This window comes from Rhinopithecus bieti, unplaced genomic scaffold (assembly GCF_001698545.2).
Source record: "Rhinopithecus bieti isolate Rb0 unplaced genomic scaffold, ASM169854v2 scaffold_34297, whole genome shotgun sequence".
NCBI classification, from domain to species: domain Eukaryota; kingdom Metazoa; phylum Chordata; class Mammalia; order Primates; family Cercopithecidae; genus Rhinopithecus; species Rhinopithecus bieti.
This window is the reverse complement of record NW_016814629.1, coordinates 66,859-94,091: the sequence shown is the minus strand read 5'-3', so window position 1 is coordinate 94,091 and position 27,233 is coordinate 66,859. Positions and strand designations below refer to the sequence as shown.

The 27,233-nt window shown below is 39.3% G+C and overlaps 2 protein-coding genes across 2 annotated transcripts in view; both read right to left on the bottom strand.

Annotated features, from left to right (window-relative positions):
- MSH4 (mutS homolog 4) overlaps positions 1-14,983 on the bottom strand; it is a 122,669-nt gene extending 107,686 nt beyond the window's left edge. Inside the window, exons 1-3 of the mRNA XM_017851591.1 lie at positions 14,628-14,983; positions 7,538-7,720; positions 1,183-1,343 (exon numbers count right to left, since the gene is read on the bottom strand). Coding sequence (XP_017707080.1) covers positions 1,183-1,343; positions 7,538-7,720; positions 14,628-14,868 — 585 coding nt within the window. The 5' untranslated portion in view covers positions 14,869-14,983. The remainder of the gene's footprint in view (positions 1-1,182; positions 1,344-7,537; positions 7,721-14,627) is intronic.
- Positions 14,984-16,746: 1,763 nt separating this feature from the next.
- Positions 16,747-25,857, bottom strand: RABGGTB (Rab geranylgeranyltransferase subunit beta). The gene is made up of 8 exons (XM_017851590.1): positions 25,749-25,857; positions 24,410-24,517; positions 22,634-22,831; positions 21,902-22,048; positions 20,312-20,422; positions 19,580-19,705; positions 17,600-17,749; positions 16,747-17,324 (listed from the first exon to the last, which is right to left on the bottom strand). Exons 1-8 carry the CDS (start codon positions 25,749-25,751, stop codon positions 17,184-17,186), a joined length of 984 nt encoding a protein of 327 aa, XP_017707079.1. The 5' UTR covers positions 25,752-25,857; the 3' UTR covers positions 16,747-17,183.
- Positions 25,858-27,233: the final 1,376 nt, after the last annotated feature.

Below are 27,233 nucleotides of genomic sequence, written 5' to 3'. Positions count from 1 at the left end.
AACTGTATTTACAAAAAATTAGTCAAAACATAGAAATTAGTCAAAAAGCAAAATGTATAAATGCATATCACTGTGGTTGGTAATTGTCTGCACCAAGCTTCATAAATACAGTCATCTGAAATACCACCAGGGACAATCTAAGTCTTTTGATGAGCTAGATCAAAAACTTCTGTGGGTCACCACATACACAGTTGCCTGAAGAGCTGAGATTTCAAGAAATGAATTTTATCTTTCACAAATAAATGATGTACAAAAAGGACATGTCTTCATTTATCAAAAAAATTTCAACATTTTTATGTATACGTGCAATGCTTATACACAGTCAATGCTATGATAATGAACTTCTGTGGAGTCAAATTTCTGATGTCCAAGGCAGCAGCAGAAGAGTCTGTCCCAGCTCTCAGAGAGAGACCAATTCAACTTCCGTATTTGCTCTCTCTGGGCCCTGGCCAATTGCAAAGTGGTCACCAACACTGAGGGCAGATTTTCACCACCTAGTCCGCTCAGACTCACACACTAATCTCTGGAAACAACCTCACAGACACAGCCCAAATAATGCTTTACTAGGGATTTTTTACTGAAGTCAAGTTGCCACCTATACTTAAATCCACAAGTCCATCCCTTGCCAATTTGGGACCCCTATGCATCTCCTTAAACCATACCTAATTTCCAAATAAAGAAAATAACAAGGTAGTAGTTCTGCCTAATATGATGCGTCTAACATGATGCAACTATCTTGTGTACAGCCAAAAACGCATTAATCCCTTCCCTCGAATTAAGCTTTCAGGATTTCAGCATGAAGGATTTTGATCATTCAAGATTTGAACATCGGGATTATGGCATTTGGGATTGTGTCTTTAAGGATTATGATCAATACCACATTATCACATGTATTACCTTTGGAATAAATCCAGAAATTATTAATTTGAAGATGTTACTTTTAGAAACTAATACTAACAATAGCTTATTCAAGTAACAGTAAAGCACATTCTTTTGGACAAAATATATTTAAAAAATAAAATCAGATATAAGACAACTTTATTTTAATTCAGAGTATTTACATTGACATAATAATGAATAACCTTTATTCTACCAAAAAGTAAACAAATTGGGAAGGCACTGACTTTAAAATCTAGATATTGCCTAACAGAGCAGCCATTTTCTAGAATTATTAATACTTACCTTTGCATATGTTGTGTTGTCTGCAAACTGGGATAGTATAATTTGGGGGTTTTTTAAATCAATACTGGCCATTCCTATTTCACCTCTGGCAAGTCCTCTCCCTTCTACAACAGCTACAATAACTGATGGGCAGTGTACAGAAATCGCAGATGAGGATGAAGCTGTAAATTTTTAAATAAAAGATATAAACATTGATAATAATCATTTCTATTTTTTAATTTTTTTTTTTTTTTTTCTTTTTTGAGATGGTGTTTTGCTATTATTGCCTAGGCTGGAGTGCAATGGTGTGATCTCGACTCACCACAACCTGTGCCTCCTGGATTCAAGAGATTCTCCTGCCTCAGCCTCCCAAGTGGCTGGGATTACAGGCATGCAATACCATGCCCGGCTAATTTTTGTATTTTTAGTAGAGACAGGGTTTCGTCATGTTAGTCAGGCTGGTCTCAAACTTCTGACCTCAGGTAATCCACCCGTCTCGGCTTCCCAAAGTGCTGGGATTACAGGCATGAGCCACCACACCCAACCTGATAATAATTTCTCATTCTTTCACATAAGATCTTAAAGCATATCTAGTCTAGGACATGGCTACTGTATTAATAGACAAGGAAATAACCATTTTTTTCTCATCAAAAAATAACTTTTCATTACTAGACCAAATAAAAATATTAATTCTCAGAGCATTTTGCCAAAAAGTGACTTCACAATTAGAAATAACAAATTTTAAATTGTCTTATTTTCTATTTTATTGGAATGGAGTCATAAAAGGACTTGGGTCAGAAAATAGATTATTTACCTTATTCTGTCATTTAAAAGCTATTTGGAGACTGGGCTTGGTGGCTCAACCCTGTAATCCCAGTACTCTGGGAAGCCGAGGTGGGTGGATCACCTGACATAAGGAGTTTGAGACCAGCCTGCCCAACATGGCAAAACCCCATCTCTACTAAAAACACAAAAATTAGCCAGGTGTGGTGGCGTATGCCTGTAATCCCAGCTACTGGGGAGGATGAGGCAAGAGAATTGCTTGAAACTGGGAGGTGGAGTTTGCAAATGAGCCGAGATTGCGCCACTGCACTCCAGCCTGGGTGACAGAGTGAGACTCCATCTCAAAAAATAAAAAAAATAAAAGCTATTTGGGACTGGGCATGGCAGCTCACCTGTAATCCTGGCATTTAGGAAGGCCAAGGTGGGAGGATTACTTGAGCCCAGGAGTTTGAGACCAACCTGGACAACATAACAAGAAGTTAGCTCTAAAAAAAAAAAAACTGAAAAATAGTTGAGTGTGGTGGCATGTACCTCCATGGTCCCAGTCACTGAGGAGGCTGAGATGGGAGCCTTGCTTGAGCCCAGGAGGTTGAGACTGTAGTGAGCTGTGTTCCTGCCACTGCACTCCAGCCTGGGTGACAGAGCAAGAACTTCTCAAAAAAAAAAAAAAAAAAAAATTAAGTATTATATAACTATGAATTCCAATTATGAGATACCTGTGTAATGTGGAAATTAAAATTATAATAACATATCCAACATTTATTAAGTGCTTACTAAGTGTCAAGAATGTTCTAAGTTCTTTAATTAGTTTAACTCACATAATTATAACAACAATCCTATTAAATAGACACCATCATTTTCTCCACTTAGCTATAAGGAGACTGAGGCACCAATGTAACTGGTAGAGACAGCATTTGCACCCAGGCAGTCTAGTTCCACAGCTGGTGCTATGAACCATTACATACATTACTGATCTTGAGATCTGTGCCTTACAAACTATGAATGCTCAGGTAAATTTTTTAAACTTTTAAAACGACCATTTCTTCATCTATAAACTAGAAATACCAAACTTTTTCACAAGATTATTATAAGAATTAATGCAATCATATAGAAGTGTTTTATAAAGTAAATGAAATTACTCAAATATAGGGCATTATTAGCATATGAAAAAAGTCAGACTAAAATGTATTTTTTCTTTGTTTTTTTTTTCAGACCAAAATTTCTAAAATTTTATTTTCAAAGATGCAAACTAGTCTTTTGTTCCCTTGTCAATCTTTTAAGTAACTCCTTTTCCTCCCTCTTTTCCCTCCCTGACCTGGATTCATTTCTTCTTCCATTTTCTATTACAATGCCCACAAAAAACTTAAGTATTTATGCTATCTGAGTCAACAGTAAACTTAAGGATTCACTTAAAAATCTATGTGTTCAGGTCTCAGAAACCTTTTCCCCCATGAACGTTATGTTATAAATGGTGATTAAGTTTATATTAAACCTACAGAAGTCAGTTTAAGCTCTGTAATAGAATATGACATTCCTATTTTTTTTTTATTATACTTTAAGTTCTAGGGTACATGTGCATAATGTGCAGGTTTGTTACATATGTATATTTGTGCCATGTTGGTGTGCTGCACCCACCAACTCGTCAGCACCCATCAATTCATCATTTAGACATTCCTATTTTTAATTAGAAAATAAATACCAAGTACCAGTGGAAATTCAGTACACACAGAAGACACTTCCTAGAAGGTTTTAAAAGTACATTTATGCTGTTATCTCTCTGTTGTAAATAATATAATAATGAGCATCCTAATGCATAAAGCTTTTTTCTGGTTTTCTTATTATTTCTTTAAAATACACCCTTGGAACTCAAATTACTGAAACAAACCATATTTTTAAGGATCTCAGATATACTGCCAAATTTCTTTTGAGAACTGGACTAATTTTTAATTCCATCAATAGTGTATGAGGAAAGCCAATCTTACTGTATCCTCATCATTACTAACTTCTAGAATTCATTATGACTATGATTGTTGGCTAATTTAATGGACTGCCACTTAAATCTGTATTTTTAAAAGTACTACTGAAACTGAACATAATTTAATATATCCATTGTTATCTATATTGTTTCCTTTTTAGAGATGTTTACATCATTTTATACAATGTTTACTAGGTCTTAAGGTTTTAATGAGAATTGTGTAAATCAATGACAGTAATTTACAGTTGCTACTAATCTTGATATTTTCGTTATCTCAAAATTTCTATTTTGCATAGACAATCTTTCCCTGTATAATTTCTTCCACTGCTTTTCTGCTAAGAAACTCCTCCTTCCTTGCTTGAGATATTCTATATTCATTACTATTTTCTTATACTTTTTGACTTTTTTTTTTTTGAAACGGTCTGGCTCTGTCACCCAGGCTGGAGTGCAATGGCATGAAATCATGGCACACTGCAGCCTCAAACTCCTGAGGTCCAGTGGTCTTCCCACCTTAGCCTTCTGAGTAGCTAGGACGACAGTCATGCCACCACACCTGGCAAATTTTAACTTTTTTTGTAGAGATGAGGTCTCACTTCTTGCCCATGCTGGACTGCCTTCAAGCAGTTCTCCCATCTTAGTTTCCCAGTGTTGGGATTATAGGCATGAGCCACCAAGTTTGGCCTGTTCATTTTGATCTCTCATCTGGGCAGAATTTTTAGAAGTACGTTTGGTTGCTTACCATGTCTGGAATGAGAGATGGCCAGAAGTACAGATTTAGATTCATTTATAAGCAGTTGATAATGGTTTACCTAGATGGCTGGGACTTGGAAGAAATATGATTGACAGATTGGTGACAAGATCATTTGAGCATATAAATGGATCTCTAAGATTTAAAATATAAATCTTAAATTTAAAATTTAAAATATTTGCATCCCATATGAATGTCCACCATCCATTGTAGAGGAAATTCTTAATCAAGAGTACAAAATAATGCAATCTATAGATACCAGTTAGCCTCTTATTTCAATTCTCCCTAAAGGATCTGTTGGTTCAGTATAACTATAATTTCAATCAAAACCTCAATGTGTTTTTTGGTGGAGCTTGAAAACTTCGCCCAAAGTTGATATGGAAAAGCAAAGGGCCAAGAAGAACCAAGACTACTCTAAAGAAAAATAAGGTGGCCTGTGGAGGGTAATGGTGGTAGGGCTGTCCTACAAAATATCAAGACTTATCATAAAGTTAAAGATGGTGTGATATTGGCACACAGCTAGACATAATGACCCATCGGAGTTAAAAAAAGAACTGGAAACATAGAAATTAACAGAAAAGGCCAGGCACGGTGGCTCATGTCTGTAATACCAGCACTTTGGAAGGCTGAGGTGGGCAGATCACAAGGCCAGGAAATCGAGACCATCCTTGCTAACACGGTGAAACCCCATCTCTATTAAAAATACAAAAAATTAGCCGGGCATGGTGGCGGGTGCCTGTAGTCCCAGCTACTTGGGAGACAGAGCCAGGAAAATGGCGAGAACCTGGGAGGCGGAGCTTGCAGTGAGCCGAGATCGCACCACTGCACTCCAGCCTGGGCGACAGAGCGAGACTCCTTCTCAAAAACAACAACAACAAAGAAAAAACAGAGAAGGCATCAAAATATTTAGTATTCAGAATATATAAAGTATTGCTACAAATCCAGAAAATAAGCCTAAAGAAAAATGAGTAAAAGACATGAACATTAATTTCACGGAATATTATTAAAGATATATAGCCCAAAAGTACAGAAAAAGATAATCTCACTAGTAATTAGGAAAATGCAAACTCAGACTATAGGTAGTATTTTACAACTGTTAGGTTGAAAAATACTGAGTCTGACAATATCAAATGTTGAAGTGGACTCTTACACATTGTTAATAGAGCATACCATAATAACCAATAAATTAACCAATAAAATTTATTATGATTATGATTATTGGCTAATAATAATCTTATGATGTTGATGATGATCATTAAATTAGCCAATAATCATAATAAATTTTAGAAGTTAGTAATGATGAGGATAGAGTAAGATTGGCTTTCCTTATACACTACTGAAGCAATTAAAAATTGGCCCAGTTCTCGAAAGAAATTTGGCAGTATATCTGAGATCCTTAAAAAATGGTAATTTTGGCCAGGCGTGGTGGCTCACAACTGTAATCCCAGTACTTTAGGAGGCCGAGGTGGGCAGATCACTTGTGGTCAGAAGTTCAAGATCAGCCTGGCCAACATGGCAAAACCCCATTTCTACTAAAAAAACAAAAATTAGCCAAGCATGGTGACGCACGCCTGTAATCCCAGCTACTTGGGAGGCTGAGGCAGGAGGATCACTTGAACCCAGGACGTGGATGTTGCAGCAAGCCGAGATGGCACCACTGCACTCCAGCCTGGACAACAGAATGAGGCTTCGTCTTAAAAACAAAACAAAAAATGGTAATTAAAATAAATAAATAAATAAAAAAGATAATTTCCGTAATTTCCCTGTGTTTCAGTAATTTGACTTCTAGGGGTGTGCTTTAAGGAAATAATAAGAGACTCAGAAAAAAGCTTTATGCATTAGGATGCTCATTATTATGTTATTTACAACAGAGAGATAACAGCATAAACGTATTTTTAGAACCTTAGAGATGTCTTTTGTATGTCTGTTGAATTTCCACTGGAACTTGGTATTTATTTTCTACTTAAAAATAAAAAGGTCAGGGTCAGGCGCGGTGGTTCACACCTGTAATCCCAGCACTTTGGGAGGCCAAGGTGGGTGGATCATGAGGTCAGGAGTTCAAGATCAGCCTGACCAATATGATGAAACCCCATCTCTGTTAATACAAAAGTTAGCTGGGCGTGGTGGCAAGCGCCTGTAGTCCCAGCTACTCAGGAGGCTGAGGCGGAAGAATCACTTGAACCTGGGAGGCAGACGTTGCAGTTAGAAGAGATCACACCACTGCACTCCAGCCTGGGTGACACAGCGAGATTCTGTCTCAAAAAATTAAAAAAAAAAACAAAAACAGAAGGTCATATTCTACTACAGTGCTAAAACTGACTTCTGTAGATCTAATATAAACTTAACCACCATTTATACATTGGTAGAACTACTTTAAAAAGTAATTTGTCATTATCTTGTAAATATATGTATTTACATAACACACCCTGTAACCAAGAAATTCTGTTGTATATACCTTAGAAAACTGTTATACATGGAAACCTATTTTATCTATCTGCTCTTCAAGAAAATCTCATCGATTTAGATAAAAATTAAAATTTAAGTATAAAAAAACCACTCACTAGTAATATCAGTGTCAACTTTTAGATTTAAATGACATCACGTATAAAAGGGAGAGGTTTCTCTTTCTTGTGTGTTTTCTGTCAGAATGGTTAAAATAATGTAGACCTGCATTTATTACCAAACAATATCAGAAACTATGTTGCCTTATTAATCTAGACTCAAATTTTGGATAGAGGTAAACTAATGTATTTATTTTTCATTCATATCCGTTATAGATAAATTCAAATGAACTCAATAACCCTAATTTATAATTTACAAAACTTTTAAGTTTCAAAAGATCATCTAGGTTAATCTTCCACTTATTTTACCTGAATATCCCATTTGTGGTGTCCAGTTCTTATAACCTGATCTCTGAGGATTTCCAGTAGACAATGGAGTTTTAAGTGTTTGAGGATAATTAGTATCTCGTGCAGAAGATGAGCTTGCACCAAAAGTAAGGTTTGATGCAACTATGTTTTCTGCATAAGCTCTTTTGTTTCCAAAGTATGAACCTAAATTTGAAAAATTAACAGTCAATTCTTAAATATTTGAATTATGCAATGATGTATTAATCATTATAATTTATACCATGTTCACTTTCTTCTTTTTTCTTTTTCTTTTTTTTTTTTTTTGAGACAGAGTCTTGCTCTTGTCGCCCAGGTTGTAGTATAGTGGCATGATCTTGGCTCACTGCAACCTCCACCTCCTCAGTTCAAGCGATCCTCCTGCCTCAGCGCAGCCTCCCGAGTAGCTGGGATTACAGGCACCCGCCACCATGCCTGGCTAATTTTTGTATTTTTAGTAGAGACGGGGTTTCACCATGTTGGCTGGGCTGGTCTCAAATTCCTGACCTCATGATCCACCCGCCTCGGCCTCCCAAAGTGCTGGGATTAGAGGCGTGAGCCACTGTACCCAGCCACTATGTTCACTTTCTATAAAACTTCATGTGAAAATGATTTTTAAAAATACACAGATTATGACAAAATTAATGACAATATTGATAAATATATGAAAATACGCTAATATAGCTTTTGCCTCTACAAGTTCACTGCAACCACTCTGGCTAAAATCATAAATTACCCTTTAATCTTCAAATATACCAGATATGTTGCTAAGGTGTGAATATCTGTCCCCTCTAAAACTCACATTGAAATTTAATCCCCATTGTGGCAGGAGAGAGGTGGGGCCTTTGAGAGGTGATGGGACATGAGGGCTCTGCCTTCATGAAGGAATTAATCCATTCATGAGTTAATAGATTAATGGGTTATCACGAGAGTAGGACTGGTGGCTTTATAAGAAGAGGAGGAGAGACCTGAGCTACCATTCTCAGCTCCCTCTCCATGTGATACCCTGTACCACTGCAGGACTCTACAGGGACTCCAACAGCACAAAGGCCGTCACTAAATGTGCCTCCTTTGACCTTGGACTTCCCAGCCTCCAGACTTCCAAGAAATATGTTTTCTTTCTTTATAAATCACCCAGTTTCAAGTATTCTGTTAAAAGCAACAGAAAACAGACTAAGACATATGTTTCATTTGTATAATAATTATTAGACCTCTTTTAACCTTCTTCTGTTGATTTCTTCATTGAAATTCTCTCCCCCATGCAAATGGCATTGTAGAGTTTTAGACTCAACTGGCTTCAGTTCCTTATTTAGGTACTTATCTACTGATGTAAGATATTACCTGTTTTACAGGATTGTCATAAAATTTTTAAATAATGTACATAAACAACCTAGCATAGCCTCTTGGCACACAGAAGTTCTAAAATAAAATTTAAAATGTTTGGGCTCTATTCTCCTATTCTCTTTGATTTCCACAACTCTCTACCTTGAATTCTCTTTAAACCACTTTTAGTTTCCTTTGCCATCTCCTTTTTCCTCTGCCTCTTAACTTTTGGCCTCCAGGGCTCTACACTTTTAAGCTTTCCCTCACAAATCAACATTATGCATCTCCAGACATCTCATCTCTCCTCTTTGTTTCTATTAACATCTATTTTCTGACAACTCTCAAGCCTTTGTATATAGCTGTAACTACTCTCTTAAACTGTAAACCAGGGGTTGCTAAACTTTTAATTTTTCCTTTTTGTCTCTGTGTGAGATTCTCGTTCTGTAGCTTAGGCTGGAATGCAGTGGTGCAATCTTGGTTAAATGCAGCCTTGAACTGCTGGGCTCAAGCAATCCTCCTACCTCACCCTCCCAAGTAGCTGGGACTATAAGCTCATGCCACCATGCCAGGCTAATTTTTTGTACTTTTGTAGAGATGGGGTTTTGGCATGTTTCCCAGGCTGGTCTCAAACTCCTGGGCTCAAGTGATCTTCCCACCTCAGCCTCCCAAAATGCTGGGATTATAATCGGGAACCACCGTGCCCAGTCTATTTTACTGTCTTATCAAGACAAGGTCTCACTTTGTCGCCCAGACTGGAGTGCAGTAGTGTGATCACAGCTCACTGCAGCCTCAAGCTCATGGGCTCAAGTAACCTCCTGCCTCAGCCTCTTGAGTAACTATGGACTATAGGTGCACCTCACCACACACAGTTAATTTTTTTTTTTTATAGAGACAGGGTCTTGCTACGTTGCCCAGGCTGATCTCAAACTCCTGGCCTCAAGCAATCCTCCCACTTCAGCCTCCCAAAGCACTGAGATTACAAGCATGAGCCACCATGCCTCAGCATAAACTTTTTTTTTTTTTTTTTTTGAGATGGAGTTTCACTCTTGTTGCCCATGCTGGAGTGCAATGGCGCAATCTCAGCTTACTGCAGCCTCCGCCTCCCAAATTCTAGCGATTCTCCTGCCTCAGCCTCCCAAGTAGCTGGCATTATAGGCGTGCACAACCACACCTGGCTGGTTTTTTCCTTTTTTTTTTTTTTTTTTTTTTTTTTTTTTTTTTTTTTGTATTTTTAATAGAGGCAGGGTTTTGTCATGTTGGCCAGGCTGGTCTCAAACTCCTGGCCTCAGGTGATCCGCCCGCCTTCGCCTCCCAAAGTGCTGGGATTACAGGCATGAGCCACCATGCCCAGCCCATAAACTTTTAAATAAAGGACCAGATGGCAAATATTTTAGGCTTTGTGGGCCATATAATCACTGTAACAATTACTCAGCTCTGACACTATCATAGAAAAGCAGTCATAGATAATACATAAATAAATGAGAATGGCTATGTTTCAATTAAAATGGCTTTATTTCTATATACTGAATTCTAAATTTCATATAATTTTAATATTACAAAATATTGTTTTGATTTTTTAATGCTTCAAAAGTGCAAAAACCATTCTCAGCTCTATACCTGCATTGTTCAATAAAGTGGCACATGTGAGTATTTAACTAAATCAAAATTAAATACAATTTATATTCTGTTCCTCAGTCACACTAGCAACATTTTCAAATGCTCAAAAGCCACATATGGCTACTAGTTACCATATCGGACAGCATCAGTATGAAATGTTTCTATTATCACAGAATATTCTATCAGACGATGTAGCTCTAGAACACTGTATCTATCTCTTGGGCATAAACCTTTAGATATCTTCCCAGCATTCTAAATGTCCAGAAATGAACTCTATCTTTCCCTCAAAATTAATTCTTTATTATCAGTATTGTCAGTTGTACCAGCTTGTCCCTTGTCACTCAAGTCATAAGCTTAGGAGACATTCTCAACTCCTCCTTCATGAACCCTAACATTCAGTGACTGAGTCCTAGAATTCTTTTTTTTAACATCACTAAAATTTAAATCCCTCTCTACTCCTCCCAGCCCATTTTAAGCCTGTATCTTCTTTGGTCCTTGTGCAAGTCTCCTACTTCTCCTTGCTTCCAGTATTACACCTCTCTAATCTATTCTTCGAATCATCACCAGTAATCTTTCTGAAAAACAAATCTGATCAGCATCTCTCTTTCTTACAATTCCCATGTGTCTCCCCATACTCACCACAGGGTAAAATATAACTTCATTATATGGGTTCCAGCAGGAATTAATGATACACTCAAACTGGGATAATTTGATAAAGAGAATATTTGCAAAGGTGTCGACAGGGTGTAGGGGTGTTATCATAAAGAACCAGCATAAAATGTGCTCCATTAGCATTCCTAGGCTTTTTTTTTTTTTTTTTTTTTTTGAGACGGAGTCTCGCTCCGTCGCCGGGGCTGGAGTGCAGTGGCCGGATCTCAGCTCACTGCAAGCTCCGCCTCCCGGGTTTACGCCATTCTCCTGCCTCAGCCTCCCGTAGCTGGGACTACAGGCGCCCGCCACCTCGCCCGGCTAGTTTTTTGTATTTTTTAGTAGAGACGAGGTTTCACAGTGTTAGCCAGGATGGTCTCGATCTCCTGACCTCGTGATCCGCCCGTCTCGGCCTCCCAAAGTGCTGGGATTACAGGCTTGAGCCACCGCGCCCGGCCAGCATTCCTAGGCTTTAGGGAGCTAAGGAAGAGAGTAGTTGCCAGAAACTTAGATGGGGAAACTGGAGATGGAGAAGGCTGTTTCTTGTTCTCAGACTACTTTTAGACTATATACCCTTTCTTGAAACTCATTCACTTGTCTTAATTCTCCTCCTACTTCCTTGACCTCTATTTTGCTATATAATCTTCATATTCCTCACTCTGGTCCCAACATACTGGTAACTTTCAAATCTATATTTCCCTCAAGTTTCTCTCTTCTTAGCCCTAGTTTCCTATATTCAATTATCTTAATATAAATATCTGGATATCCCACAGGCTCTTCACACTCAGCATGTCCATAACAGAACTCATCATCTTCCCTCTGAAAGTTGCTTTGCCTACGAAATTCCCAGTATCAGAAACCACTACTACCATCTATCCAGTCACCAAAACCAGAGACCTCGCGTTGAACATGGGGGTCTCTGGGCGAAATTTGTCTCCCAGATCTAATTCTCACAACTATATCTACATCCAAGTTTATCTACATAGATCACTCTCCTGCTCCAGCCAAGCAAAATTATTTGCAGTTTTACATGAATCTTCTTTTCCTTTGCATGTGTTTTTCTCAAGAATGCACTCCAGCTTCTCTCCTCTTTCCCTTTGGCTGGCATTCTTCTTCATACTTATTCTTCAAGACCAGTTCAAGGCGCACTTACTCTGTGAAACGTCTTTTCCCACTTTTGTCCCCATACTTTAAGTATAAATACCTCAAAAATTGTAAATACCTCAAATACAGTTATCTCTTAAATGTGTATTTGTTGATTTTTAAGTCTGTCTTCTCTACTGAACCTTAAGTTCCTTGAGAGTGCAGATTATTATCCCCAGCTGCTAACATAATTTGGACCTTTGTTCACCTATTTGGGCCTTGGTTCTATCTGTAAAACAGGAACAAAAAAAATCTGCTCTGCAGAATTATTGTGAGGATCAGAGATACCATCTGCCTAGTAAGAAGCCAGAACAAAGTAGGTGTATATAAATTAGTGAATGTTATCATTACTGATAAAATAAGTGGGTGACAAAGCATCTGATGAAGAGAGGGATTAGATTGACAATGTGAACATACATGTTGCTTTAGAGGAATTGCAAGTAGCTCAGCTTTGTTAGAAAGGAGGATAAATATTAAGAAATGATGGGGGATAAATCTGTAAAGATTAGAAACCGATCCCAATTGCTTTGGCTATCCTTCAAAAGAGTTTGATCTTTTACCTGCAGATACAGGTCTACTGATTTAAGTGGCAAGGGACATGATAAGATCATTTTCGACATAAGTAAGTGGTACAGTAAGTAAGCTAGAAGGACGGAAGAACACTTAGGAGTTTGAGGGCTAGGTGCAGTGGCTTACGCCTGTAATCCCATAATTTTGGGAGGCTGAGGCAGGAGGATCGCTTGAGCCTAGAAGTTCGAGACCAGTCTGGGCAACGTAGGAAGACACTGTCTCTATAAAAAAAATTTTAAAAATTGCCGTCTGTAGGGGCACACACCTTGGTCCCAGCTGCTCGGGAGGCTGAGTTGGGAGGATCGCTTGAGCCCAGGAATTTGAGGCTGCAGTGAGTCATGATCATGCCACTGCACTCCAGCCTGTGCAACAGAGCAAGACTCTGTCTCAAAAAAAAAAAAAAAAAAAAAAAAAAAAAAAAAAAAAAAAAAAAAATGCAGAGAGGAATTTAATTAATCATATAGTGAGTTTAAGGTATCCATTAGTCCATCAATAAACACTTCAGAAGACAGTCTGAAATAAGGCTGGAGTGTAGATGAGATCTGAGTTGTGGAGACATTCACATCTAGGTAGAAGTGGCCTAGGAAGAAAAAAGCTTTAATGACATGCCCATAATTCGGGAACAAAGGTGAGCATAGCAATTCTCTAGGAGGTAGCAGAAAAACAGGCGCAAGTGGAATCAAGGAAGCCAAATTAAGAGAGTTTAAGAGAAGACCAGTCAAGAACATTAAATATAGGCCAGGCAGTGGTGGCTCATGCCTGTAATTCCGATGCTTGGGGAGAGCAAGGCAGGAGGAGCACTTGAGGCCAGGAGTTTGAGACCAGCCTGGGCAACACAGCGAGACTCTGTTTCTAAAAATAAAGAAATTAAGAACATTAAATGCAGCAGAAAGGTCACATGAGATGAACTGAAAAATGACCACTGGAGTTGGTATTTGTTACTTTACCATTGTGTTGCAATCGTGTGTGAAAAATGGTGATGCTTTGTCATGAATAGAGACTAGTAAAATAATAAATGATTTGAAGGACATGCATCTTTTTTGTTTGTTTGTTTTGAGTCAGAGTCTCACTGTGTCACCCAGGCTGAAATGCAGTGGCGCGATCTCGGCTCACGGCAGCCTCGACTTCCTGGACTCGCCATCCTCCCACCTCAGCCTCCTGAGCAGCTAGGACCACAATCATGCGCCACCACACCCAGATAATTTTTGTATTTTTAGTAGAGATGGGGGATGGGGTTGGGAGGTTCACCATGTTGGCCAGGCTGGTGTAGAAAGAACTCCCAGCCTCAAGTGATCCGTCCACCTCGGCTTCCCAAAGTGTTGGGATTACAGGCGTCAGCCACCGCCCAGCCCACATCTTTTAATACTAAACATATTATTTTCCTGAATTAGATGAAATGTTCAATTTATTCTATTTTACCCCACCCTAGCAGGATTTGGATAATTAAATTCAGCAATCAAAGATCAGCTCACCACTTCTATCAGCAAACTCACGCACAAACTGTCGTTTGTCAGACACTGTGAGGGACGCTATATGGGATACTTCAGCCTTCCTCAGAACTGAGCCATCCACAATCAAGGTCTTGCAATAGAACCAATTTGAAAAGTCAAGGCTTCTAATCACCCAGACCAAATTCCCAGGGCACTCTGATCTCACGCCCCAACCAAACCACAACTGAACTTCACTGTGGTAACCACCACGCACGTGTCCCTGAGCCTCCATGAACTGCCGGCCTCTAGCCTCAAGGAGACTCCTCCACCCAACCACTCCTTGCCTTGAGCTGGCCGGGAGCCTGGCGCGGGGCAGGGGAGGCTGCTGCTGCTGCTCCGGTCGCCCGCGGCTCCTGACGTGCTGGGAGGGGTGGATGCAGAGACCACCTGGGCTGAAGGGCGGCTCTGAGGAGTCTCCTGGAGTCTGAAATTGTAGCGGGGACCCTGTGGTGAGCGGGTTTCTCCCGACGACGGGGAAACCGCCGGGGCAGAAGGCGAGGTTGATGAGATCTCAGGCCTCAGCATCCTCCCAAACCTTCCCTGACCGGAGAAGTGCGAGGTTTCTGAGCGCCCCCTCGCGTAGTCCAACTACAGAAGCTGCGCAGCTGGAAAGGGCGGGAGAACTGCGCGCGGACGCACTAAGCTGCACTGCGCAGGCGCATGCAGCCTCAGCTTTCCACATGGATTCACGTGCTTCAGTTCTACGACCCTGCTTCCAGCCATTCCCAAACCCATCACTTTCCACATGAACCTCACTGGAACCTCCTCAGCCTGCAGGTATCAGACTGACCAGAACTCTGCAAGGCCCATCAATTACCACCCAATTTGTTAGTCCCATTATTCTCACAGCACCCAATCTCCCTTATTGCAAAATGATACATGCATTTCCCACACATCCAAGCATACTAGCTTATCTTGAAATGTAGAAACCACCCAACACAGTACACCCAGTGCCTTTGACACAATGAGAACATGTAATGCTCACAGTATAACTCACCTAAAGTTGATCTTGTGACCAAATATAGGAAATATCTAGTTATCACAAGACAGTGTGCACATGGCCGTGTGCATAGTAGAGTACGAAACAGGGAAAGACTAACTGGGTAGAATTTCCCAGTTAACAGTTCCCCATCCACCAATTTCTAGTACTGTGGTTTCTAACATATAAATCAGTTAATAGCACACTAGAAGTTCAAACTCCAGCTTTGCAATGGTGACCTTTAGAAAATTCCTTAAATAAGGCCAATAGTACCAACTTACCAGAGATCCATGAATTAAACATGATGCAATTATCTGGATACTGTCATATAGAAGTCATTAGAAGGCATTAACTTACACCACTACTGAAATCCTGTCCCTGTTGAGTATCTCAATAAACCAGTTATGCACAGCAGTTTACCCACATGCAATGGCAACAGTCCTCAAGAACGTCTCTGTTCTTGGAATAATTATTGCACAGGATATTCCAAACATACTTGAGAAAATCACAATTTCCATCAAAAAACCTTATTTTCAGATTGGGAACGGTGGCTCCTGCCTGTAATCCTAGCACTTTGGGAGACTGAGGCCAGAGGATCACTCCACCTCAGGAGACCAGCCTGGGGAAGACACTATGTGCCCCCAAAATTAAAAAACCAGCTGGACATAGTGGGCATGGTGACAGGTGCCTGTAGTCCCTGGTACTCAAGAGGCTGAGGTGGAAGGACTGCTTGAGCCCAGGAATTTAAAGTTGCAGTGAGCTGTGACTGCACTACTACACTCCAGCCTGGGAAACAAAGGAAGACCCTGTCTCTAAAAAATAAAACTTAAAAACAGAGAATACCTCATTTTCACCAAAACTGTAAACCCCTAAAGAGTAATTGTGCCCATTTTAGGCAGGGCGTGGTGGCTCATGCCTGTAATCCCAGCACTTTGGGAGGCCGAGGAGGGCGGATAACGAAGTCAGGAGCTTGACACCAGCTGACCAGAATGGTGAAACCCCGTCTCTACTAAAATAACAAAAAAATTAGCCGGGCATGGTGGTGTGAGGCTGTAGTCCCAGCTACTCAGGAGGCTGGGGCAGAATTGCTTGAACCCGGCAGGGAGAGGTTGCAGCGAGCCGAGATCGTGCTGCTGCACTCCAGCCTGCGCAACAGACTGTCTCAAAAGAAAAAAAAAAAGTGAATTGTACCCATTTTAGCTTTTTAAGAAAAAGATAGGTGCAAAAAAATACTGTGGCAACCATCAACTTAACTGTTAGTGTTTCCTTATTTGAAGATAACCCCTTCCTTGGGTAATTCTGATATATAAAATGCTAAAAAAACATGTACAGTCCGAATCACAACCCCATTTTAAGATGGTAGACTGCCATTTAACCTAAGTCTGTGACCAATTCAGAATAACCATATTCAAACCTATGAATCATTTCCAAATTTCAACAGCCATTTATTTTGTGCATCATTTAATTCATGTATGGGTTCTATCCACTTTCATCAGTTAACATTCTTGTTGACAAATCATTTTACATCAACTTGCTATTGAACACATGGAAGGTATACATGGGGGAAAAATCAAGTAGAAATCTAGAGTTCTTCTACGTTAGCTCAGTTACTGAACATAAATAACAGACACAAAAGTATATACAAAAAACTGTAGTCAGAATAACAGGACTTCAGAATAAAAAGCAGAAAATAAAATACAGGTCTTTATTTTACAGTATGTATAATTATATAATTTATTAAAATTAATTTAACACAATGTACAAAATATTAACAGTAGTCATTTTTAGATTTAATAAGCACTTCAAATACAGAAATGTTAAAATGGCAAAACTATACTATGCAGCTTTCACTTTAATGAATCTAGCTCACTAGCTCAGGCTGAACATTCACTCTCTGAAGCACTTCTTCAGGCATGCAAAAGACAGGATTAACAGGTTTAATCTGTTCTTCTCCCAAAAGTGACAATCCAGCAATTCCAAATAAGGTATGAAAAGGATCCACCTATTTAAAAAAGAATTTATATACAGATTACAACATGAAAACTTCTTTAACTTCAAATCATTAATACCTGACCTTTACCATATACTAATTTTGTTAGCAATAGGCGAGAAGACATTTCTTTAAGATTGTTCTATATCCTTCATACATTCTACAATAAATAGAAAAAAATACTGCTTTCAAAGCAACACTTGGAATACCACCCTGGAAATCCATGGAACCATGAAGGAATGCGACACTGAAATAATTTATACAAATATGTCAGAAATATTACTTGCCATATCTCCTGGCCTGTCTGCAAATCCCCCCGTTTCTTCATCTTGACATGCTAAAATGAAATTACGCAGTTTTTCTCTATCAATCCAATGAAGTCTTCCAATTATCTTTAGGGAAGCCAGGACCCACCATGAATAGCATACATCTGGTAACTAGGAGGGAAAAAAGTTGCCACAATTTCATTCTCTTTTATTTCCCTAATTTTGAGAACAATTTAAAAGTGGACTAAGTGTCACTCTGAGGTAATCTGATGTTCTAAGTGTCAAACCATGTGGAGGGACGAAATCCAGGGATATACTGACATGCAGGGTATGAAATACTTGCTTAGAATGAAAGATAATCAATTAATGGGTAAGAAGAGACCAAACTCCAATTCATAGGTAACCATGCTAAATATCTCAGTACTCACTGATAAGCATGCATCTACCTTGTTTCTTTCTGCAACGAATGCCTAACTCAGCCCCTTAACCAAGAAGCTAGTAGTATAATCATGAAATCCATGGGTACAGTTGTTTTTCTACCCACACTGTCCAGGTGGGTACACACCTGCTTAAAATTCAACTAAACCCTAGCTCTTCAAAATATGGTGACATAAGTCTGTAAGGAAGAAAATCCCACCCAACGCTGCATTTTAATGAGATCCCTGAATAATGCATAGACCCATTAGAAACTGCCCTAGATTGTGAGCAAATGCAGGCCCGGCCACCCATTTTTCTGTTGACAGTTCCTCAGGTTTTTTATTCCACTCTATTGTAGACAGCAACTGCCGGTGTTTCTCTGCCCATTGTTATTCAGAAAACCTGAGGTTTAAAAATAAAAATACAGGCCGAGCATGGTGACTCATGCCTATAATCCCAGAACTTTGGGAGGTTGAGGAGGGTGGATCACCTGAGGTCAGGGATTTGAGACCAGCCTGACCATGGTGAAACCCCATCTCTACTAAAAATACAAAATTAGATGGGTGTGGTGGCATATGCCTGTAATCCCAGCTACTGTGCCATCACGTCCCATTCAGAGGGCAGGGGCACAGCAAGCTACAATCCTTAAGTCAAATCTAGACTATCGTGTAGGAATAGATTTTACATTTGTAAATCATTAAAAAGTAGTCCTGGGTCAGGCGCAGTGGCTCACGCCTGTAATCCCAGCAGTATGGGAGGCTGAGGCAGGTGGATCACCAAGTCAGGAGTTCGAGACCAGCCTGGCCAATATGATGTAACCCCATCTCTAATAAAAGTACAAAAATTAGCCATGCGCCTGTAGTCCCAGCTGTTCGGGAGGCTGAGGCAGGAGAATTGCTTGAACCTGGGGGCAGAGGTTGCAGTGAACTGAGATGAGATGGCGCCACTTCACTCCAGCCTGGGCAACAGAGCAAGATTCCACCTCAAAAAAAAAAAAAAAAAAAAAAAAAAAAAAAAAAAAAAAAAAAAAAAAAAAAATCTGACATATGAAATATGAGTATATCTGTCCATAATAATTTTAATTGGAACACAGTCATACCCATTCATTTCTTACCGCTTATGGCTGCACTTGCTCTACAGGAAAATTACAAAGTTGCAAATGAGTATTCACTGTTTGTCCCTTACAGACCTGATACAGAGAGACCTATCATGTGGAGGAAAATTTAATAATCCTCTCTCCAAACCAAATTATCTGGGTATTCGTTAAATAAGAAGATTGCAAACAAAAATTCTGTAGCCTAATTTTTAAAAAATCCAATTTGCCAAAACCAACTGTCCTTAAACATGGAGATTCCTGTACAAGACTGTCTGGAAATGGACATCAGGATCAATGAGTATTTCAACTCATGGGGCTCTACTTTTGCCAAGGGGAGTCTTTTAGTAGGACGTATTACTGAAAATTTGCAAGAGGGAAAGGTAATAAATAAGTTAATGGCCAATTTACAACATTGAAATAGGCAAGACAAAGCAGCAGCATTCACTCAAGGTTCTAAAGCCAGCAGAACACAGCTTATCAAACAATACCTTCTCTGGCCTTCCATTGAGCCCGCCTGAAGGTAACTGTCGTTCACAAAGCCACCAGCCAAGTAAATCAGAATTTACTTGATGCAACTGACTTGTAATAGCCAGAAATCCTGTGCAACAATAGATCTAAAATTACAGACATAAAGTATATGTGTATAATAATTCCTTGACAGTAAAAGTGATAAAACTACTCAAATTACTAAAACACTACTTTATATCTTAAGGTTTTCTTCTTGATCTGACACTTAAAATTCCAAACACGTATTAATACCACATATCTGAACAAAACCAAGCAAACTATTACTAGTATGCAATTCTGTACTGAAATATTATTGTCAAAATTTCTTCATGGTTAGTAAATCACAGCTATTCACATATTCAGTGTTCTCTGACACAAGAAAGGAGATTCATCATTTATCTCAGGGCAGAAAGAAAAATGTGTGTGTGTGTTTTTTTATCTGTATGGTTATTGAAAAATTAGTGGAAAAAAATGTGTTTTGGTGCTTACGAACCCAGTTATGTTTGCTCAGGTCAGAGGGATCCACTGACAGAGAAAGGTATATAGTATACAAAGCAAAGTAATGATAGCAACTAAGCAATTCTTATGTAAGATGCCATATTACAGTCATTAACTTTAGGTGTATTTGACAAACACCGAAATAACCCATTTTCCTATTTCACTACACTTGCTTCCAAAATGACAATAAATTTTCATCTGTGTTAATAAATTACCTGCCCAGCATGGGATTCAGAACCTGGTCTGCAACCAAATCCACCGTCAAAGTTCATACAGGATAAAACAAATTCAATTGCCTTTTCCACATTAATAGCATCAAGCTTCCCCTACAAACAGAAAAAAAAAAAAAAAAAAAGCCTTGTGAAATTCCAGAGTATTCAGCAGACCAAAAAAAAAAAAAATCAGAGCATTCCCTGAACTTTAATCATTTCCAATCAAATATTCAAAGCTTACCAACAAGCCAAGGTTGCCACCGCACAAAAAGAGAAATCTTGTATCATTCTCCTACAATAAAAGGATCAAATCAAGGCAGGTGTTACCGAAATCATACATTGAGTCATCTAAAAACAAACTATTTGCAAACTACTACTTTAAATTGAGTTCAAGCTTAACTTTTACTTTAGGGAGGTCAGGAGGAAAGCTAAATCTAAAGTGCCTTTACTTCCCAAGAAAATTCCTTTGTCAAAAATAACAGCAAATTGACCAGGCACAGTAGCTCTGGCCTATAATCCCAACACTTTGGGAGGCTGAGGTGGGAGAATCACTTGAGCCTAGGAGTTTGAGACTAGCCTAGGTAACAAAGCGGGACCCCATCTCTACAAAAAACTTTTTTAAAAAATTAGCTGGGGCTGGGCACTGTGGCTCAGGCCTGAAATCTCAGCACTTTTGGTGGCCAAGGCAGCAGGATCACATGAGGCCAGAAGACCCCATCTCTACTAAAAATACAAAAGCCAGCCAGGTGTTGTGGTGCATGTCTCAGCTACTCTGGAGGCTGAGGCAGAACTGCTTGAGTTTGGGAGGTGGAGGTTGCAGCGAGCCAAGATTGCACCACTGCACTCCAGCCTGGGCAACAGAGCTCTGCAACCTCAGCAACTCTGCCTCCCCACACCAAAAAATAAATAAATAAACAACCAAATCTCTGCCTGTGATGGTATGAGCCTATATAGTCCCAGCTACTCAGGAGGCTGAGGCCTGAGGATCACAAGCGTGGACTGTCAAGGCTGCAGAGGGCAGTGATTGTACCACTGCACTCCAGCCTGGACAGAGCAAGACCCTGCCACAAAAAAGTAACAGCAAATTATCTTAAGTTGCTTAAAGAATGCCCAGAAAGACAAGAAAATCAATAGAACCAAAAGTATTAGTCAATGTCTAATAATGCAAGTAAACTTACCCTACTTTATAAAAGTAGATTTTTCACATCCCATGAAGCAGCTGGTCTCTCTGGCCTGCACTGTGTTCATCCCTAAAGCAGAGATTATCTACATTTATCAAATAAAATTCTATTCCCTCCCTCCACTCAAATATTCAGCAAGTTTGTAAAGTTTTTTTAAAAGTTTTTTCCCTTTCCAGCAAGTAGTTTTTAAAAAACTTTACAAAGCCACCAAATACTGGGGAAAAAAAATTCCACCTACCTTATCTTTTAGACTGGCCCCCTCTGTTCCAGTGCTCCTGTATGCTGATATAACTACCACAGTGCATGCTGGAAGTTCCAGCAGACCATTAACTCCAGTTAGACCAGCTGCTTAGTGGGACCTGAAAAGATGAAAAACTTATAAACTGGTTACTAGCAAAACCAGTACATTTTAATATTGGTATTTTGGGTAGAATGGACTAAATCTGACATTACCCCAAATATCTCCAGCAAAAGAACCATCTTCTTTCTGTAGACCTTTAACATATTCCACAACTTTATTTACGTCGATAACATTAATACTGTCATACAGTGTAAGAATCTGCAAAAAAGACAAGTATTAGGTAAATACCCCTTTCAGGTTTATTCTAATGATCTTATGCTCAACTCTTTTTAAGTTGCCAAGCAGTCCTTTTGTCTCTGTGTATAGCCTTTTCTCAAATATGCAGACTCTCCTGTTATTGAATAAAATTAGATATTATCAAAACCCAAATCTTTAAAGTACAATTTTTCTACATATAAATTTTAACTTGGCATTCCAAGATGCTCAATTATACTAACTCATATACACACAAAGTCCTGATCTTCCCACCTCAGCACCCAGCACAGAAAGACTTTAAACCACCAGGTAGATGTTCACTAATACCAAAATCAAATAGATCCACTTATCTATTTAACAGTATTTACACATACTGAAGATAAAAATTTTACCCTCCAAGGTCTCAGTGTAATTTTAGAAACTCACATCAATTTTGGATTCAGCTAATACATGCCATTACATCATTGACCTTGTAGGACAGCTTCACTTGTAACAAAACTTTTTGACCAAATCCTAATAGTTTCAATTTCCAACTCTGAAGTAAGAGAACACACTATCAAGATCGTCGCAATTTTAATTAGTATTTACCTGGACAGCACTAAGAGTGTATAAAAGATGAGGATCATGTCCGATACTAGCACTTATTCCACCACATTCATGTTGGCAAGACTTAATAAATGCCAGAATCTCTTCTCTATTCATGCGATGAAGTTGTCCCATGAGATCCATTACTGTCAGACCCCAATAGATGCCACTCATTCTTAAATACTCAGACATACAGTATTCCTAAAAGAATACACAATTTCTTAAATGTGTCAGTTTGAACTGATAACTGGTTATGAAGAGATCAAATACAAAGCTAACTTATTAGCCATGCTGCTATTTTTACCTCTCCTGACCTTAATGGTACTAATCAGTATTGAGTTTAAAATTTGTGCCGCTCAATGTTAGAAGCCATCTTCAGACACAACTATTAATCAGAAAAAAAAACAATTATCTGAGAAGCACAGGATTAGTTCATCTATGACTGACAATACAAACAGGGCATTAGTTTCTCCCATGAGCCAAAGACAGAAAAGCGTCTACCTTTTTCATCAGTGAAGTTCAGGGACAGTATTTCTTTCCGAGTACCTATACTATATTTATCAGACATCTATTTTAACGTGGACTCTGTACAAAACTTATTATATATTAGTAAATTATATAACTTCATGAAAAATCAAAATGCCCTAAACATTCTAAAGATGTCTATGCCCAGATAAAACAGTGGCTAATCAATGATAGACGAAAATTAGTATTAGGATTCCAGAAACAAATTTTTCCCACACTCAACAATGCATTACATTTTAAGAAGTTTTGTGGCTGGGTGGTGGCTCCTGCCTGTAATCCCAGTACTTTGGGAAGCTCGGGCAGACAGATCACTTGAGGTCAGGAGTTTGAGACCACTCTGGCCAACATAGCAAAACTCCGTCTCTACCAAAAACACAAAAACTAGCTGGGCGTGGTAGAATGTGCCTGTAATCCCAGCTATTCAGGTGGCTCACTTAAACCCAGGAGGTGGAGGTTGCAGTGAACCCAGATTGCACCGCTGTCCTCCAGTCTGGGCAACAAAGTGAGGTTATATCTCCCAAAAAGAAAAAAAGAAGTTTTTTTTAACAGTTGGTGCATTTTTAATTTGTTACTAACCCAAATTCAGGGCATAGATAGCAGATAAAGGCAGAAATGAGTCCAGCCCCATCCATATGGCCTTAACTCCATGATTGCTATTAGAGTATTTTCAACGTTGCTACTAGAGTATTTTCAAGGTTATGGGAACCTAACACTTAAGTAAAAAATTAATACATACATCCGACAAATAGGTAGATAAGCTTAAGACAACTGAGTTTGGATACTACAGGGAAAACATTTACTCTTAACTAAGTTGTTTACTACTTTTGCTAAAATTGTCCCAGAGAGTTTTCCTCAAAATTTAAAATTTAAGGTAAAACTTTTCAAGGTCTCAGAGTAATTCTAGAGCTAAAGTGTTATTACACATCAGCAATAGATTCAGATAATACATGCCAAAACATCATTGACCTTGAAAGTATTACTCCTAACAACAAAAAGGGAAACCCGTTTTGTACCTCAAACCCTTACCTACTTTGTCTGGCAAGCCCTCTCAGTATAAGTGAATACTGCGATTCTAATAAGCCCACAATCTCAGAGTCCAAAGCACACTTAACTGAAGTTCAAAGGCAAAGCACATCCTCAGTTCTCTGCATGGAGTTGGATGCCATTTTAAGACATAAAAAATAAATACTGTATCACTGCTTATGACTGTCACACTTCTTTAAAATAAACTTTCCAACATAAAATCATACATACATAATCATCTTTCTTTGAGCCATAGGATGCGATATAATCTGCATGTTTCTCCAATAATAGGGTGTCTGGTGCATCTGACTTGATAATAACATCCTTCTGTGGAGTGCCCTTTCAAAATAAAAAAGCAGCAATCCATCAATGTTTACCTCTACAATGTTCTTCTGCCCCACAGCATAGAGTCAACATACATCTCAATTTTCACTTCGTTTCATTTTGTAATAGGAAAATGTTCCATTTAAAAATTGTAACTAACTAGGGAGGCTGAGGTAGAAGATCTCTTGAGGCCGGAAAATTAAGGCTGTAGTGAACTGAGGTTGTACCACTGCACTCCATCCTGGGCGACGGGAGACCCTGACTCAAAAACAAAACCAAAAAAAAAAAAAAAAAATTGTATCTAACAAAAAAGAACTTAAGTCATTCGAGCTCCATCTTAGTCACGATTCAGGTAATTTTCAGGTCTCAGAGTAATTCTAGAGCTAAAGTATTAATAATCAACTTTAGATTCAGAATACATGCCAGCTCATCATTGACCCAAAAAATTACCACCAGCATTGCTTGTTGTTCACTTTTCATTCAAAAAGGTAAGTAAAAAATAAACACCATAGAATATCAAAGCCTATCATTTCAGGACAACTTATGGTTTACATGTGGCAGAGAGCATATATATATTTAAATCTAACTAGCCCTTAATTTGCAAGCGAATTCTTGCTTAACCAAATGCAGGTTTCAAAGCACCTTCTAAGTACCCCAAAAGTTGTTCAAATGTATTAAATAAGTAGTTCCTTTAGCTCCATCTTCTCCACCTTTAATCCGAGTCTCTGTATTTGCAGAAGTCCCCATGTGATGCGGCTCTAGTTCTTTTCCTATCTATATCTTCCTCATTGAGAGTACACAGCAGTCATTATAATAGGTCGTGAAGATTACCAGAAGTGATTAAGTACCGAATTTTCCTCTGATCCCACTAAAAATCTTAAAGCGAGACCACATCACTAACGATTTTAAATAAATTTTTGACACCCCCCTCCAAAAAAAAAAAAAAAAAAAAACCACCAGTCAGCCCCAGCTTTTTAGAGGGGTTAAGAAATCGGGCTGCTCAACTCTAACAGGTCCTCCCTACAGAAGGCCTGGATAAAATCAGAAGCGGCATTGCCCGCGAGGTCTTCAAAAAAATGCTGAGTAATATTTCACACTCAAAAAATCTTCCAAGGCCTGTGTCTTAATCATTCTCCAGCACCAGGAAACCAATCCTAAGGTGACCAGTGTGCTTAACCCTACTCAACCCTACCCGACCCTGTCTGCTACCAACCCATCAGGACAGCAGCGACAGACTCACACTTACCATGTCTAACCGCGAAAAGAGAGATCAGGGTCAGTTCCTGGGTATACTTAGGAGCCCGGCGCCTGCGCAGATGCGCCACTCAGGCCCCCATGGCGCTCCGATATAGCTGACCACACTTTCGCCTGCAAGGCAGAACAGTTCCGCGTCTGCCGTAGGACCCCACTGATGGCTCATAGGTGTCTTCACTGCCTGAGTTCAAAGTCCCGCGACCATATTCTTGTCCCAAAGTCACTCCGATTTGTCTAGAAACAGTTTTAAATAATATTTAAATATCTGAGTTGCTTTTAAGAAATCATTTGTTCTAGTTGGACGTGGTGGCTCACGCCTGTAATCCCAGCACTTTGGGAAGCTGGACAGCAGGATTGCTTGAGCCTAGAAGTGTAACCACCCAATATTGGGATTCACTTTGCCTGCTGCTGATGGGGAGCCCATTTATCAAGACAGGGGAATTGCAATAGAGAAAGAGTAATTCATGCAGAGCTGGCTGTGCAGGTGACTGGAGTTTTATTCTTACTCAAATAGTCTCCCCAACCAGTCATCAAATTTTTTAAAGATAATTTGGCGAATGGGGGCTTGGGAAGTAGTGAGTGCTGATGGGTCAGGTTGGAGATGGACTCATAGTGGGTAGAAGTGAGTTTTTCTTGCTGTTTTCTGTGCCTGGGTAGGATGGCAGAACTGATTGGGCCAAATTACCAATCTGGGTGGTTTCAGCTGATCCATGGAAAGCAGGGTCTGCAAAATATGTCAAGCACTTATCTTAGATTTTACAATAGTGATGTTATCCCCAGGACCAATTTGGGGAGATTCAGACACTTGGAGCCAGAGGCTACATGACCTCTAAACTGTAATTTCTAATCTTGTAGCTAATCTGTTAGTCCTGCAAAGGCAGACTAGTCCCCAGGCAAGAAAGCAGTTTTTTTGGAAAAGGGATATTACCAATTTTGTTTCAGAGTCAAACCATAAACTGAATTCCTTCCTAACTTGGTTCAGCCTGGGCTCAGGAATGAACAAAGACAGCTTAAAAGTTAGAAGCAAAATGGAGTCGGTTAGGTCTGATTTCTTTCACTGCTATAGTTTCCTTAGTTATAATTTTGCAAAGGCAGTTTCAGGAGATCCAGACCAGCCTGGGCAATGTTGCAAGACCCCGGTCTCTACAATTAATAAAAATATGAGCCAGACGTGGTTGTTCAAGCCTGTGGTTTCAGCTACTGTGGAGGCTGAGGTGAGAGAATTACTTGAGCTCTGGAGCAGGGGGTGGAGGCTACAGTGAGCGGTGATCATGCCACTGCACTGCAGGGTGTGAGACAGAACAAGACCCTGTCTCAAAAAAATAAAAATAAATCATTTGTTCTTGAGGCCCTTTGCACTCTGAAAATCTGAAATGGCTGTTAATTAGTAGAGTGCCTGTTTGCATGTAGTAAGTGTTCAGTGAATCTTTTTAAAATGAATATTAATGAAATGTTCACATTTCCTTCCTGTTTGTCT